General features: G+C 41.2%; 1 protein-coding gene across 1 annotated transcript in view; it reads left to right on the forward strand.

Annotated features, from left to right (window-relative positions):
- LOC138302013 (transcription factor Spi-C-like) overlaps window positions 1-12756 on the forward strand; it is a 46008-nt gene extending 33252 nt beyond the window's left edge. The window contains exon 5 of the mRNA XM_069242434.1: window positions 12266-12756. Within this exon, the coding sequence (XP_069098535.1) occupies window positions 12266-12591 (326 nt within the window). The 3' untranslated portion in view covers window positions 12592-12756. The remainder of the gene's footprint in view (window positions 1-12265) is intronic.
- The last annotated feature ends 5169 nt before the right edge of the window (window positions 12757-17925 follow it).

Raw genomic sequence — 17925 nt, forward strand, 5'->3', positions numbered from 1 at the left:
ATGGTCCGACCACTACATCATACATTTCAAGATACCTGTCCACCAGGAAAAACCCAAAGCACCATCAAGACACTGGGGAAATATACCTGAAGAAAACTGGACCAAGGCAGTACAGAAGCACCCACCCATCCACATTGGGAATCTCAATGCTGACATTAAGCTCTCCAATGAATGTCTCACCAACTGCCCCAGGCATACCACTCCCACCAGAAAAAAAATCTACAAAACAACAAATGCCCCAGGTAGTACACAAATGACCTCAGGGAGTCCAAGTGCCAGTGCAAACAACTTAAGAGAAAATGAAGACTCAACAAAAACAACATTGTAAGATCCACGTACAAAGTCACCCTCAACCTCTACCACCAACAACTATGAGATGCAAAGAGAAAGGCCCTCATAGACTCAAGCTCAGCCCAACAATGTCAAAGAACTCTTCACCAATGTCAAGGAGTTCTCCAATCTTGCAGTTACCAACAACATCATCCTATCCCAAGCACTCTGCAGTGACCTCTCAAATTTCTTTGAACAGAAGATTGCCAAGATCTACAATACATTCGACCTACTGCACACCAATACCAATGCCCAGCAGAACACGCCCTCATCCCCAAACAGCAGCTAAGCAACTGGAAGCCTCTCACAATGAAGAGACCACTGTTCTGATTAATCTTATCTACTCAGGAGCCCTATCAGGCACATACCTCCACTTTGTATACAACCTTGGGAGAACCGTCATCTACCCCGCCCGCACTGCTATCATCATCAACTCCATGACCACTGCCACCTTCTTGTCTTGCTGGAAAAAATTCAGAAGTCAATGCCCTATTGAAAAAAAACAACAGTGGGCCCCAACACACTCAGTAACTACAGACCCATCTTGCTTTTGCCTTTTCCAGCAAACGTCATGGAGAAAGCCATCAATTCCCTCCTTGGAGACCACCTGGAAGGCCATAGACTTCTAGACAGCTATTAATCTGGCTTTCACACCAACTGCAGCACAGAAACAGCCCTCATTTTGGCCAGCGATCGACATCAGAAGCATTCTCGACCGAGGAGAAATGGCCGCACTCATCCTCTTCGACTTCTCCCCAGCTTTAGATATGGTCTCCCACAACTCACTCATCAGAAAGCTCCTGCACTTAGGTATCTTCAGACTGGCCCTAAAGTGGATATCTTCCTTCATCAGGGACAGAACTCAACAAGTTAGGTTCCCCCTACACCTTAGAACACAAACTTATCTGCAAAGTCCCGCAAGGATGGTCAATCAGCCCAACACTCTTAAACGTCTACATGACGCCCCTTGCAGACATCACCTCAGCCCACAGCATCAACATAGTATCCTACACTGACACACCGCTCATTCTATGCCTTACCAACTCAATCAGCACCGCCAAAGCAAACTTCGCCAACTGCATGACCAATGTCGTTGCTTGGATGAAAAACAACTGCCTCCAGCTCAACACAGACAAAACCGAAGTTCTAATCTTCGACAACAGCCATTTCCCTTCTGACGCCTCTTAATGGCTGTATGAACTTGGGCCCCCCACCCCTCCTACGGACCGTGCCAAGAACCTCAGGATCATCCTGGACACCAACCTCTTCATGAGTAGATAGATTAACACTGTCACCTTATTATGCTTTCACATCCTGTGAATGCTAGGCAAGATGTTTAAGTGGATCCCACTTAAGACCAGATGAACAGTTACCCAGGCTCTCATCACAAGTAGACTTGACTATGTAAACTCGCTCTACTTTGGAATCCTAGCCCGTATTCTACACCTACTCTAAAATATCCAGAATACTGCCACCAGACCCATCCCAAACATCCTTTGAAAAAAACATATATCTCCACACCTCTACAATAGCCACTGGCTCCCAGTTCAGGAAAGATTTAAGGTCAAGCTACTCACCCACACCTGCAAAGCGCTCCACAACACCCCTCCAGTGTACCTCTACCACACCTCATCTTCTGCCAATCCACAGACACCTTTGATCTGCATCACAAGCTAGACCACATCTCCCTCGCATCTAGAAGACCAGAAGCAGAGAACACTCCTTCTCATACCTTGTAGCCAAGACTTGGAATGACCTCCTGCAACACCTCATAACCTCCCCCCCACCGTGGACTTCCAAAGAAACCTCAAGACATTGCGCTTCTAGGGGAAACAGGAATGACCTTCTCCCCCACTCAGGTCTGCCCTACTCAGCACCTGAAAACCCTCACAGGTGATTAGCCAAGCTCCACCAATCCACATAACATGACATCAAATTAAGTAAAAGTAATTTAATTATATTTTAATGAAAAATGTTACATTCAACTAAGTAACATTTTAAAAACATTTTATTTTTAGCTAGATTGAACCTTAAGTTGATTTATATTTTAACTAGTTCAAATAAATTCATTTAATTTGACATTATTTCCTTTAGCACTTTATTGTAAATCCCTTGTTTGTTATTTCCTATAACAAGTTGCTGCAGTACTAGTGGTTGACCATGTGTGATGCTGGAGTACATTTATGACTGTTTTGCATCCTTTTTGGCTGTAGGTAAGTTTAGAAGCGCAGTTTGTGAATAGGAATGAGCTTATTAATTTGGTTGCACGTCCATCCCTAAACTCTTCCTTACAACTCCTTTAATCCCTCCCATTTTGTGGGAGGTTTTCCCCGTTTTCCAGCCACTCTCTTCTGCCCCTTCCACATTTACTGTTATTAAAACATATAATTATGTTTCTAGAGACTCAGAAGTTGGGGTGGACCTCTCAGCACAGAAAAATATAAGTGAGGCAGAATCTACACATGAACATTTGTTAATAGCATTTTATGTTGTGTTAGTAGTCCTGTTGTATTACAACTAAATGTACTGCAAAATGCAGTTTGTGGATAGGCCCCTAGGAATTCATTAGACTATAAGTAATAGGTATTCATAAGACATCTGGAGTAGAAGTCATGATGAGCAATAGTAAGGACGGTAGTATCTAAGAGTCAATTGTTTTCATTTTTACTATTTACTGGTCAGGGGGTGAATTTCTTAATTGTATTCAAAATTAGCATAACTGGGCAGTGTGATATTGCCTGGTCTAGTTTGGACTTGTCAGAAATCAGCCGACGTGTATTGCGTGGATGAACCCCAATATAGATTTCTAAACTGGTGGATGGTTCAAATGTCAGAGCAGTCACAGCATCCACATGGCGTACCAAACATAGATTACAAGAGAGAGGGTGGGTGGTAATGACTTGGAAATAAATAAGTGGGATGAGGAGTGATGACAATTATCTATAAGTAATTGGGACATTATCTCTATGTCTCCAGTCCTTCCCCTATTCATTACTTATAACGAATGCCAAAGAAAAAACATACTTTGCCTTAAAGAACAAACCTCTAAACCAAGTCTTGATGGTCACTCAGTGATGTATTGAAACTATATTAAATACATTAGTGACAAGACAGGGCTTAACACACTCACTCCAGACCTCTTCTCAGCGCATAAAAACCAAGAGGACTATAATGATGAACAAATGTCTGAAAAATAGCTGCTCCATACATTTCTGAAAGGGAAACCTCTTTTATCTCTGCAAGAAAAGCTACCAAACTTGTGATCCCATTGCCTTGAATACCTCTGGACTAAGTGCGTTTTCCAGAAAACATGCCAATCAATTGTTGACCAAATTTAACACCTTATGGTGAACAGATGTTTTCTTGCCCTAAACTGAGGGGCTAAAAGTTACAAAAATAATGTCATTTTGTCAAACATTATGTGAGTTTTCCAGATATACCCTCAAATCTTCTGACAACCAAAGTATATGAAGTCACTCTTACTCCAGGAACAAATTGGGTTGAAAATCCCAAGTGGATCACATCCTGATTCCTATAAAACAATGAAACTATGGGCCAGATGTAGGAAGTTCCAATTTTGCGAATCGGAAATTGTGAGTCGGTGCGACTCGCAATTTCCGATTCGCAAAATCGGATGCAGAACGGTGTCTCAGACACCGTCTGCGATTCGCTATGGGGTCGCAAAGACCCACCTCATTAACATTAATGAGGTGGGTCGCATTTTGCGACCCCATAGCGAGTCCCTGCACTCACAGGGATGGTGGCCTGCTGAAGACAGCAGACCTCCATGTCTGTGACTGCTTTTTAAATAAAGCAGGTTTTTTATTTTTTATTTTGCAGCCCGTTTTCCTTAAAGGAAAACGAGTTGCAAAATAAAAAAAAATAATGAAACCATTTGGTTTCGTTTTTTCAGAGTAGGCAGTGGTCCAGTGGTCCATTGGACCACTGCCTGCTCTGAAAAAACATTTTGGGCAACATTCACAAAGGGAATGGGGTCCCATGGGTACCCCTTCCCTTTTGCGAATGGGTTACCACCAGTGTGACACTGGTGGTAACTGCGAATTGCTTTGCGACCGCATTCGCGGTCACAAAGCCATTTAGCATTGCGATGCGAGTTGCAAATAGGAAGGGGACACCCCTTCCTATTTACGAGTCGCATTCACAATTTGCGAGTCGGTACCGACTCGCAAATTGTGAATGTGCATTGCAATGAGTATTCTGCATGGCGCTAACTGCGATTTTCGCAGTTTGAGCCATGCAAAATGCTTGCTACATCTGGCCCTATTTTCAGTTTAAAGAAAAGAAGGATGAAGGTGCAGCACTACTGCCTGAACCAGAAAAAGGTGAGAAAAGAAGGATGGATTAACACCAAAAATGCACCTCGCTCACCAATCCTTCTAGCTGATGTAATTGCACCTTTCTTCATAACAAATGTTATATCTACTGCAGGCAGTGGTTCAAAAAGATGCTTTTACAAGTGCCTCATCACTAATGGCAGGTCCTATAGTTCTTATTAAAGGATATGTCAGCGAAGAACTGTTAAACTTTCTCATACTCCCAGAGCTTTTCCATCTCCCAAAGAGCTCCAAGGTTCTCTCTGATGGATGTCTTCTCTACAATTATTATGGAAATAGGAAGGTTAATGTTTAAGCCATCACAAAAAAACTGGAGAGTTTCTGGAATCTCAACCTGCCAGCGAGAAATATGATGGGAATCTAAAACACATTCCAATGCCTACAATATAATTTAAAGATGAAAGGAGTCCTGGAATTCTGCATAGCTTCTACTAGGTGTGTTGTAGGACTTTTACCATGGTAATGAGAATGCTTGCATTCGGGCGGTGGCAGCACCACCGCGTGTAGGTGACTGACACAGTCCCACACCAACTGGAAGCTGTCGGCCTGATCTTCTCTGATAGCTAGCAGCAACTCACCCAACCCTAGAAAATTAAAGGTGATTTGTGTCAACCTCAAAACATGACACTTTGACTCCTCCGGGAAGTTATGGTATAACAGATCTTACCCTTTCTCTCATTTGCACAAAGTCTTACACACGTAAAGGCCGACAAAGAAATGCAGGATAGGTTTCAATGCATTTATTGAAGCAACTGCATTGTATGATAAAAGGCATGAGCTGCAATTAATAGGAAGATGAAACATAATACAGTGATAATTGTGACCATTTGGGTAAAGCATATAAATAGTCCTAATATCCTGGCATGATTACAAGTCTAAAAATACCTAACTACACTTCTAGCATATAACATGAGTGCATAGTTTTGTTAGCCCTTCTGCCCCTACTAGTCTATGGAGGGAGCCCATGACTCCATACCTGGGAAAAGGCTAGTGTCTGTCTTTTGTTCTATGGGCAGTCCTTCCAGTTCCCTGAAGAGAAAAGGCCAAGATCAGAGAAGCTGTTGCCGAAGTGACACACAGCATAAGATGGCTGGCTGGAATGTCCCCTCTACCCTTTTTCGGCCTGTGTGGTGTTTATATAATAAATCATGTTGTGTTCTGAGAACAGGCCTGACGCGATAATAGGCCTATGGTTAGAAGGTTGACTCCATAACTCTTGGATCAGAAATACCAAGTAAATTATTGTGCACAAATATGGTGGCCTTGACCAGGGCACAGAATTAAATGTTGTGTAAATGAACTGTCAATAATGCCTTCGCAGAAAGGCAGCTGATTAGAATATAAAAACAACCCTGCTGAAAAGCAAGCTTTGCTAAAGTATAATAAAATGAATAAATGCATCAAATGTGTATATAGGTAAAAGGGCACAGGCAGCAGGCCGGAAGCTAAAATGAACAGCCCAACTAGGCACTAAATGGAACACACAACAGGTGGGGTTGAGTGGGGGTAAACCTTTCTTCTGCAAGCCCAGCCTTTCAGTTTCCAGGCTGATGATGCTATTTCTCTGGAATAATGGAAGGAGAGGAAAAGGAACTGACACAATCCTCCAGGGGGAACATATAAACATAAACCTCGGGAGAGGAAACTATGATCCTCACAGCCAGAAGGGAACCACTAGAATCCTCACCCTCTGTTTTCTTTGCAACCTGTCTAGCAAACTGGGAATCTGGGGCAATGGGGAAAGGCATGTAGGATTTCCAGGGGCTAGTCAACCTCCAGCACATCCACCCAACATGCTCCCATTGAAAGGCTTCTGGAATAAAGCTGAACACCTTGGGCAGTCTCCTTGCATGTAAAAAGGTCTATAAATTGGGTTGCAAACCTTTTGCGTATTTCTTGGAATATTGGAGATGACAGAAGGAAACTTCCTGCTCAAGGTGTCTACCTAGATATTATCTGCACCTTTCATGTGAACAGCTTTTAAGGACATCAGATGAAACTCTGCCCAAATACGTAGGAGATGGCTCACTGTCCCCAACGAACTGGAGAAAGTGTCTACCTGGCAATGTACGTAAGACACTCTCCTCATATGATCTTATCTGATTAACACCTATTGCTTCAGAATCTACCGACCGATGAGCTTGCCTGCCCTGAAGGCTGCTGTCATCTCTCTCCAGTTGGAGTGAGGGCACCCAAAGTGGACCAGCGACCCTGAATCAATTTGTTGTCCAGCGCAGCTCCCCAATCGCGACCTTGAATTGATCGGTTGTCCAGCGCAGCTCCCCATCCAGGGAGGTGATATTCGCTGTTAAGATCTTCAGAGGACTGGGATGTAAAGGCATTCCTGTGTCTCAGTTCACCGGTTCCAACCACTAACTTAAATAAGTCTTTAACCTCCATGGATGCAGGGATAACTGCTTCAAACTCCTGAAATGCCGGATACCAAGGCGTATGCATATGATTTGGTAGTGGGCAAAGATGGGAAATCACCCATGGGATCATAAAAATGCAATAGGCCATATAACCTGGTACCCTTAGCCACATCCTTGCTGGAGACTGAGGTAGGTTGACAACCTCTGACAAATCTTCATTGCCCTGCTGTCTAGTAAACCTCTGATAGTGCTGGTGTTTTCCAATTATTGGGACATGAAAGTAAGAGATCTACGGTGATCATTAAATCTCCTGATGGCAGTTACCATGTGCCATGTTTCCATTTAGAAGCTAACCACTTTTATCCACTGCTTGACGTCACTCGGTCAATCACTATCCTGTATTCTTCTAATAGCTTGGGAACCAGAAAGACGACCACCTACTGACACTTACCATGTGCCATGTTTCCATTTTGAAGCTAACCACTTTTACCTACTGGTTGACTTTCCTTGGTCAGTCACCATCATGTTCTCTTCCAATAACTTGGGAACCAGAAAGACAATTGAATACACTTCTTTCTCTCTCTCCTCTCATGGGATAGGCTTGAATTGCTTGGCAAAATGCTCCCATCTACTCTGGACTCCAAGGCCAAGGAGTCCTCTTGACTCACGAGTCCAGAGTGAAGGAGGTAAATTCATCCCAGTAACCTTTCTTGGTTATTTGGAGAAAACAAGAATGTGAAATGCCATCCTCTCATGCATTGTTGAAGAACTGGATCCAGCCTCCCACCAGTAACTCAAAGCCACTCATAAAACAGTCTGGATTTTGATGCTTTTTAGAGGGATTCAGTTTGTGCTTTTAAGAGTACTTGCTTGAAAATCATTTGCCATGTGATTTGTAAGAAGACTGCTGCTGTTGTCTAGATTGCTGATGAAATGTTTTCCCTCCTGCAAATACCAATGAAGTTGAACCTTTTGACCGCTGAGCCTTGAATGAGAAAGAATGAATCTTTTTTTTAAAGAGCTTATACATTCTTTCCTCTGGTTTCTAGCCAAATAATAATGTAGCCACAAATGGGATGCAGAAGGATGCTCTTTCTTCCAGCTCCTAGGCAAATAATCATGTACCCTCAAATGTGCAGATTGGAGGACTTTTGTGAAGCTCCTGTATGTCAGCCTTTCAAATACAGATTGTGTCTTGATGCAATTGGAGCTGCTTCAGTTACAGCTGATTCTCTCTCCACATCAAAAGAAATGTCCGAACAAAACTCAATTTGCCTCTACATTCCTTCCAACAATGCTGAACATTCTGCCCCTTCCTTGAGTGCCTTGAACAGTTGAAATTCAAGATGTACAATGCCCATAAATGCCAGCTCTAAAGGTCAGGTTGGAAGCAGTATACACTTCACATAGGTTCAAATCTATGTTCTTATCTGAGGAGCCATTGTACATTGCCTCCTCTGTCATCGATGTTCTGCTCAATAAGATGCCTGATACTGAAAACACTGCCCCTCAATACAGTAACTTTGTGTCCATATCCACAAGAGGGTACAGGTCCTGCTTAAAACTGGGAAGATGTATCTAATCCGCATGCCTCCACTCTCTAATCCTCCATCCTCCAGGCACAGAATCTGGAACTTGAGGATGAATGGGGAGCCCCAGTTGTGGCTTGTGCTGAAATTGATGAAGCAATGGCTCTGAGGATATGGTTGATTCCACTGAAGTTGGAAACCCAATACTCTGTCCTGTGTGAAGTGTTATTTAGTATGACAGACAAGAAATTCTTCATATGAGACAATACCATAATCTGTCATTCCTAGATTCCATGTGACATGTCTTTTTCTCAGTGCCTCCAAAGTCCCCATAACTATCCTTACTGGCCTCTTATCATAATCTTTTACCCCAAGCTCCTGCCTTTTCCTGTGAGGGTAATGTGATATTGTACACAAGCTTGAAGAAAAGGCAGTGGAAACAGGATGTCTCTTCCTCATCATGTTAAATCATCTGCAGGAAATTCAAAATCTGCCACGAACACCAACAAAGTGTGGTATTGATCACTTCCGTCCTTCCATCCAAGTCTTTATTGAAGCATTAGTCTTGCACCTTCCTTCCAGTCCATAGCGAAAGTCTGTTCATATGCAGTCCCCCACTCTACCATGCTGCACGAGACTGGGATACCACTGTTTCTAATTAGCGGTCTTTCCTCAACTGCTCATCAAAAAGCGTAATACCCATGTCTGACAACCATTGGACACTAAAGTACAGGATTAAAAAAAATAGGAAAAATCTTACCATCAATGTAAAGTGTCTGTATGTATATATACACACACACATGTGTACACATATCCATCCGTGTGGATCAATACCTACAACATACACTCAGGTGTGGGCTCTTGGGCTAAGGTGGAGGAGCATCGCCCAGCAGCAGCAGCTGGCAAACTTTTGCAATTAAATTGTAATAAACTAGGTTTATTACTGTTTTATTGCAAAAGGGGCGGGCCACGGGCATGACAGGGACAGAGGGGAGTGCACAGCGACCCCCCTCAGTGCGCATGTATGTTTGGCCGGCCGTCTCGGACTGCCCACACATACATGCGCACTAAGCTTTCTTCAGCCCGGCAAGGTGTTGCTGGGTTGGAGAGAGCAGGCAAGTGCTTCCAATCTGCATTGGAGCGCCCTGGCTGGGCGCTCCGACCTATCTGAATGCTGCTGTTATGCTGACAGCAGCATTCAGATTGGCCGTCGTCAAAAGGCTGGGAGCCTGGACCTGCAGCGAAGGCAGGAGGAGCAGCGCGGTGGTGGCGGCGGCAATTGGGGTACTTTTTTTTTAATATATATTTTTGACTCCCCCCCTTTGCAGAGACCCAACCACATGCTGCTTGCCGCTCCTCCATACGTTTCCCTGACAATTTGTGCTACATGACTCTTTGTTTCTGAGCCCAAGAGGGAAAACAATTAGTAGACATGGAGGGGAGGTCCTTGCCTGACAGGGATCTCATGACTAGGTGAAGTCATCACCTCAGTCAGGGACAGAAAAAAAGGAGGATGCTGGGTAAACTAATCTCTTTAGGGCACCCAGTGATTGTAAATTGGGCTATTATGTTCAGCCTTCCTGGAGTTTATACTACGCTCAGTGAATTGACCTCACAAGTAATGACTGGGAAGAAGATGTTGGACGTAGAGTAATAGACTTAGTGAAAATTACCTTTTTTATACATACTACTGGCTCAAAGCTCACACAACAAAGCTGTGTGTGTGCACATGAAGGAAAAAATGCTCAAAAATACTGCCGCTGCTCTGGTTGACGAATTAGCAGTGTGTTGACGAGCAGGAAAGCAACACCATGGAAGCCACTGGTACTCTGTTGGTAAAGTGGGCTTTAATGTTAAAACTAAAACTACCTGAATATAGACTCGCAAGTAAAACAGTGCAACGCTCCCTACATCCCGTGAAAAAGCTGCAACGTATACTTAAAAAAATTAATGAAAAAAATAAATGTAAAAGGTTCTATGTTTCCCTTAGCTGCTTCAAACTCATACATGCAGTAGACCCTATTCACGCGGGAGACTCCAGATTTTTAAAGCACAAAATTGCTTTATTTTGGCAGTCCCTTGCCTGAAATTGCCCCTGCTACAACCGAAATCAATTCCACTGATATTTTCAGCATTTCCCTTTTACCAGAGTCCAGGTGTTGGCATGTATGCAAGTTCCAGTAGTAAAGGGTAGCTCTCCGCGAAACGCTGTGCATCAGCGAATGCCTAAAGAGGAATGCCACAAATACCCCTTCTGTATATTTTATGTTGTATTGTGTGTCTTGTGTGGTGGTGAAATCGGGATCTAGCCAGACACCTAAAAGCTGCCTGGAACCAGACCCTAACAATTAACATGGGCAAGCGGCAGCATCCTCCCTTGTAGGGTAGGTAAAGGGGTACTGGAGCAAAGGAGCCACTACTACCTGGAAGGTTAGAGAAAACAAGCTTCATAGGGTGTGAGTAACAGGAAGCGTCATCACAGCAAAAGAATCACAGCCGTCTACCAACTCCCTTCCCGCGATTTACTTTTCCTCCGCTATCCACTAGATGGCGACATATGCTCGTATTTATCCTATTTTGTCAGCTGCCGAAAGGACGCGTCGGCTTTGTGCTGCGTGGGCAGAGACATTTTTTTTCTGGTATGTTTTGTTTGTTTGTTTTTTTGAGGGATTTTAGACTTTTTTGTTCTAGTTTATAAGGAAACGACGTACTGGCCACGACTTTTTTAGTCGAGTTTTTTTTATACGAATCATTTAGGTTATATGTGTTGATTCCCCCCGATCATTTTTGTCAGCTTCCACCACTGTGTCTTTTATTCTTTGCCCAACATTCGGGTACCAATTAATTGAGTCTAGAATCAGTCAGAGTCTTTATAACAAGTACAAATAATTTTGAGTGCACAAAGTAACATTTGTTTCCTATTCGTATTGCAGCTATGTATTGCTGATTAAATCTTAAATTGCTCGTTTTAAACGTATTTTATGGCTGACCTGGCAACCTAATTATTCATTTTTTATAGGAGCTTGGTGGTTGTTGGGGAGGGGTCAGAAGTGCCTCTTATATAGTTCTCAGCACGAGGCTTCGTCCCTCCCACACAGGGTGGAATATTTCTTTAAGTGGACGGATCAGTTGTAGTCAGAGCAACTGGAATTATGTGAAAGGCGGGGACTCAATTATTGGGCAGGTTTGACTAAATTATCCAGCAAGAAAAGGGACATTATGTGATTTAGTGCAGCACATTATTTTTACATTTTTACAGTTGCCAACACTGTCTGAACAAAGGTCACATCACTGATACCAATCTAACACCCAAATACAGAAATAAGTGACAGAAAGATGACCAGAGAACCTTTGTAAACGGCCTTCCCCTTCCTGGCATGTTCTTTTTTTTAATTACCTTTTGATCCGCTTGAGTTACAAAAAATGTTTTAAATCTGCCGATTATGCTGCAGATGATGGATTATGCGGCAAAATGCGATAAATATATAATCGTGCAGTAAACGCCAATATGGCAAAATTGCATAATTCCAGTGGCCCTAGATATAGTGTACTAGGCAAAAAGTATTTTAATCACTGATATTTTCTTTAGCTCTTTGGGAGATGTCAAACATGTTTTCTGTTCAGAGTATCAAACGGAGCCACATTGTTCTGATGTATTGCCCTCTGTTTTTCAACCTAGGTAAAAAGAGACCACGGCTTTTCCAGTTTCTCTTTGAAATGCTACACGATCCAGACATGCGGCACTGTATTTGGTGGGTGCAGTCTTCAAATGGAATCTTTCAGTTTTCCTCGAAGAACAAAGAAAAACTTGCAAAAATATGGGGTTTACGAAAAGGAAATCGTAAACCCATGACTTACCAAAAAATGGCACGAGCCTTAAGGACTTACTCTCAGACTGGGGAAATTATTAAGGTGAAACGAAAACTTACGTATAAATTTAGTGAGGGAACTCTGTGTGGGTTGCAGGGTGAATTCATTGGAATTCCTGCATATGATCATTGTTAATTTATTATAGTCTGAAAATTTCAGCATAAGTAAACTATACAGAACACCTAAATACTATGTATTTTAAGAATTAGCTAGTACTTTCAGATTGGTTTGCGATACAGCAAACATCTGAATTAATACACTCATTTATACTGTGGGTATTTGGTATTTCCTAGTGGGATAAGCAGTTTTACATACACATGTATGTGCCTTTATTGTTATATGTATATTATCTGCATAAAGTACTTGTAATCTTCTCTGTTCCTTGTCGCAGTATTAATTTGAGGCATTAGCCAACTAACAAAGAGAAGCTGTCTGTTATGGTATTTCCAAAACTCTCTTCACACTGGATTACCCCTTCGTGGTCATCTCTGATACCTACTTCCTCCTTAGAAAGGACCATTATGTGCTCTCCTTTTGAGACAATTTATGAACCTAAACCCAAGCCAACCCTTGGAACGGAACGAAGATGGAACTCTCCAGTTGAGGATGGAGGGAGGGATATTAAGTACTGGTGAGATCAATAAATGTTACCTAAAATAACCCTGACGTTACCTCGGCATCCCATTCCTTGACCCAAATCTTACATATTTTGGGATGCACAGAAAGCATCATGTCTTAATCTCGAGCCTAAAATACCTGAATAAAATTATACCTGAGTAACAGATTATCACATTTTCAAAGGACCCATCAGACATCACTCTTGCCATCAGAATATGTGTCATTAGAAATGTAGTCTGGGTTTGTGGAATTCACCTTTTTTAGCATTGAGTGATAGCCTGACATTTTGGAGAGCTTGACATACATGGCCCAGAGCCTTGTCATGGGCCTCCCTTGTGGTCCCAAAGACCAGAATATAGATACTATAATTTAAGGTGTTGAGTACAGGACAAATCACTCTTGGAATGGCTTCCTGGAAAATTTCTGACACTGATGATATGCCAAAACTGAGACATTTGTATCTCAATAACGCTTGATGAGTCATTAGTGTGGGGATGTACATAGATCCTTTGTTTTGCTCAAGTTGGCGGTGCCCTTTGCTGGGGTCCACTTTGGAGAAGATCTTGGTGCTGCACTATGTTCAATTGGGCTTGAAAGTCATCATTCCTAGGATTGTGAACAATTTTGGATCCCTGTGAACAACTGGAGGCTTGTCTCCCACCTTGTATAGCATGGCCACCAGTTTTTTGTTCTGCTGTGGTCTGAGGGGGCAGTCTGCTGCTATGGTTCTATCAATCACACATGTATCAACCTCTACAGATCGGTCTTGACACATGCACTTTGTTTTGAACTTTCCAAGTTGTGGTATGATATTTTTGGCCATCCATGTGTACACTCAGATCAGCCCACCTTAACTTTGGTGATGGGTCATATTGGTACACTCTGTGGGGCAGATGTAATTCCTGCCTTCCTAGGGAAATTGTGACACCAACGTAGCTTCACATAATAATATTGCCAGATCTGATCCCCAACTCCATCCCTGAATGGAGTTTTAATATTGGACAATGAATGTGAACAAGAGGCATGGGCAGGCAAGGATGGACCTAACCATTGCAACCATGCTCTGTTTCCAGGTTCGTAGGCACTAGAACTTAAGAGTAAAGAACGGAGGGCACCCCAGATAGCAGGGGATGAAAGTGCAACACCCCACCTCAGACCCGCGGCTGTATAACATATATAATATCCTCTGTAAGTGAGAGTAGTAAAACAACTATGACCTGGCACATCAGTGGCAAGAGAGAGAAAGCATAGGTCAGGCCTGTGGGCCAGGCAGGAGAGCAACAGCAGCAACATCGAAAGCACCAGTGGTAGACAAACCAAGGTCTTGCCTTCAGAAAGGTCACTTGTTGGCATATTGAACCTTCTGCAGAGTGCTCTGAGTTCCTCTCATCATCCTGCCCCTGTAGTAGACCTATCTTGAAGAAGTAATACAAAAATAAAGAACGAAGTTGGAAAAGTGGGAGCAAACCTTCTGGTCATCTCAAAGGAGCGGGTCTCTCCAAGAGAAGCGTTAGAGGCGGGTAATCCAGTGTCAATAGATTTTGATGTAGAACTGGAACCTCCACACATATGAAAAGGTGACTTGGATGAAACTGGGGGGCGAGGAAGTAATGAGGGTATGAACTTTCTTTACCGTGTATTTGCGTTTGTTTTGATGGGTTGAAACGGATCTAACAGGCACATGTTTTCTAAGTAGATGCTATTGAGTAACCCAGGGAGTCTGCCAGAGGTACCGCATGAGAACAGGTTTTCAATCCGAGTCATCGTTCCTTCAGTACAGTCCGAAAAGCTGACATTTTCTTTAGCTCTGTGTTAAGATGAGTGGGTGATACGTAAATTGCTGTTCGATTTGCTGATCATTTCACCCTAACCCAGAGGACCGGACCCCGCCACACCACAAACTACCTTTCGAGGCAAGCCCTGCTTTATAAAACCCATAAAAACTCCTGAAATAAAAAAATTGCATCTATTGGCGTGAGAGGAATTCATTTTTTAGCGCCGCATTTGCGCCGCTTGTTGACGCAAAACGGCGCAAACCTACAAAATACAATGGTATTTTGCAAGTTTGCGCCGTTTTTACGTCAAAAAACGACGCAAATGCGGCGCAAAAAAAGTATAAATACGGGCTTCAGTTTTGTCTGCATTTTGCTGTTCTAGGTAATGGTTTATTTGGCGCGTAAGTTTATTTTTATAAAAATCATGTTGCACGGAGGAATAGACTCATTTGCCAAACTAGCCTCTAGATGTCAGGCGTCCTCCACCCAAGCGAAGGATTTATTAGCTACTGGAACGAAAGGGAATTGGTAGCTGTGTTCTTTTGTCCCTTACCTAGTAGCAATTTAGCATCTGTAGAGCGCGCAAGTACGGCTAGTAAACGAAGCCTCTGGCTTTAATCTTCTTTAGCCGCTTTATACGTAGTGGTACATTTTGCCATAAAATGTTGACGTGAATAGCTGTATGGTGCATGCACCTGTGACATTTTTGAAGCCTCCGGATAATGCAGTTATCTATTTGAACTTGATGTTTCCAGCATACTCGTTCGCGTTCATTACTGCATTGTCTCACTTTCAAAATGAAAACATTTTCTGCTTTAAATGTCGTTTTTAGCTGCTCCCCAGCATTATGTACAATCCTTTGTGCTGGTGATTTTTCTATAAAGTGCATTACCCCCCACACCCGAATAACTAATAGACTGACTCGCATTTGCCAGTTTGTGTTATATTTGACTATTGCTTTGAACATGCACGTTTAGCTTTTTAATCCTTCTACACCTAGGCACGAGCTGATAGTCGAGTATTGCAGAGATTGAGGGTGGGAGAGAGGCTATTTAGAAACCGCAGTACTTAGTAGGTTTGCCAGTATTAAAATAGTACTACAAAATGCTAGTCACAAACATACAAGTGTATTTCTCCACCGCTCCAATTTTTTCTATGGGGAGATTGTCCCACATGTGAGTTTAATACTTAGTAGTAAATGTGGGAGGGACTAGGGAGTGATTAGAAAAAGGGACACGTTTACTACTAAATAGGAGGGGATATGAGGAGGAGATAAGAGGGTTTTTGGGAGAGTTAGGGTGGGTTTTGGGGAGTACATGCACCCACCCACAAAATAATAAACCTATTGTTATTCACAAACTGTACTTCCAAAGTTACTGTAGACAAAAAGAGCACAAAACAGTAGTACATCACTCCAGCGGAGTAAATCTAGCACCACACATGGCCAAGCACTAGTAGTGCAACACAATCCTAAAGAAAATAACGATGGAAGGGACTTAAAATATAACCTCATGAGTAGAAATGTTAAGTACAATGATTTTAAGTTGTTAAAATGTAAATGAATATAATTTAATGTTAAAATATCTCAAAATAAAACATAGTTGTAACTTAATTATAACATATTTTAACAACTTCTTTGAATCTATAAATTAATGCAACATTAACTTTCATTGAAATATATTGAAATTACTATTTTGTTTGACATTTAAAGCACATCAAATTAATGTACATTAATATTTAACATAATATTTTTACTAATTATAATATACAATGTGTGAGTTAAGAAAACTTTACTTTTCCCTATAATTTACAAAAGGAGGATTACCCAGTTTGGGTAGAGCTATCCCTGTGGTAAAGTATAGGTAAAATAAAAAAAATAAACTTTGTGATAAATTTGTAAAAATATTTTGTTAAATATTCATGTAAATTAACTGTATATATTTACTTCAATAATAGATCAAAATAAAATATATTACAGCACTAGTAACTTCATTTTGAAATAATCATAATTTAAATATTACATTAAGTAAACATTAATGTTTTGAAGTTTAAATAAAAAAATGCCCACACAATGTGAAAAACAATTATGCTTTATTAACGTGTTGTTTATTGAATTAAAATAAATTTAATTATATATTAATAAATCATAAATTTACAGTAATGTGAATCATCAAAAAGTTGTTAAAATATTTCCTAGTTAAATAATAAATGTTTAATAATTTTTTTTTAACATAAAATATATTTCTATTTCTATTTTAAATATTTTAATATAATGTAACATTATTTCCTACGGGATTTAATTTTAAGTCTGAAGCTCATTTGTTTTCTATGGGAAAGTGTTGCAGTATCAGTGGTTAGCCATGGGTGGCACTGAACTTAATACTGTTTATTTTTTGGAAGTAATAGCTTACTCCTAAATTTGGCTCCACTTTCTTTTTCATGATGGGGTGGACACGTGTAAGTCTATACTTCCGAGAAACTTTACCCTCAGATTTTGTGAATAGCTATAAATAGTAAAGTTACTGACAGGTGCATTATCACATTAAATTCAGACCTTTTGTCTTTGCCACTACTTTTTTCCTATTATATCTACTCCACTTAAAATACTGAGAGGCTGCAATTTACCTACTTCAACATTACTTTCATGCTCCATTTCTTTTATCCGTGTCGCTTACCCCAGAGATGATTTCAGTTATATTTTAAAACCTAGTTTCTTAAAATCGATTTTATTAAGGATCTAAGTCTAGATTTTCACCATAAACCAAAATTAATTTGTCCTAGGGTTTTTACAATAAAATACTATTTATGTATTTTTTTCCACGTGGTGCCTTTTTTTTAGTGAAGTGTAATCACAACTTTAGGGCATAAGAACATTCTTCCCGAAGAGATCTGTAAAATATAATAAAATCTCAGCATTTGATGTAGGCGCTTTCCTCAGCATTTCTAACTTTTAGTAGTTAATTATTTCTTTATAATATATTAATTTCTCCTTTAACCAATAAAATAACACAGAAGAAAAAATAGACAAACAGCCTTGGAACCAAGAGAAAACCGAGGAAATAGAAAGATGGGTTAG

This window comes from Pleurodeles waltl, chromosome 6 (genome assembly GCF_031143425.1).
Source record: "Pleurodeles waltl isolate 20211129_DDA chromosome 6, aPleWal1.hap1.20221129, whole genome shotgun sequence".
Taxonomy (NCBI): Eukaryota; Metazoa; Chordata; class Amphibia; order Caudata; family Salamandridae; genus Pleurodeles; species Pleurodeles waltl.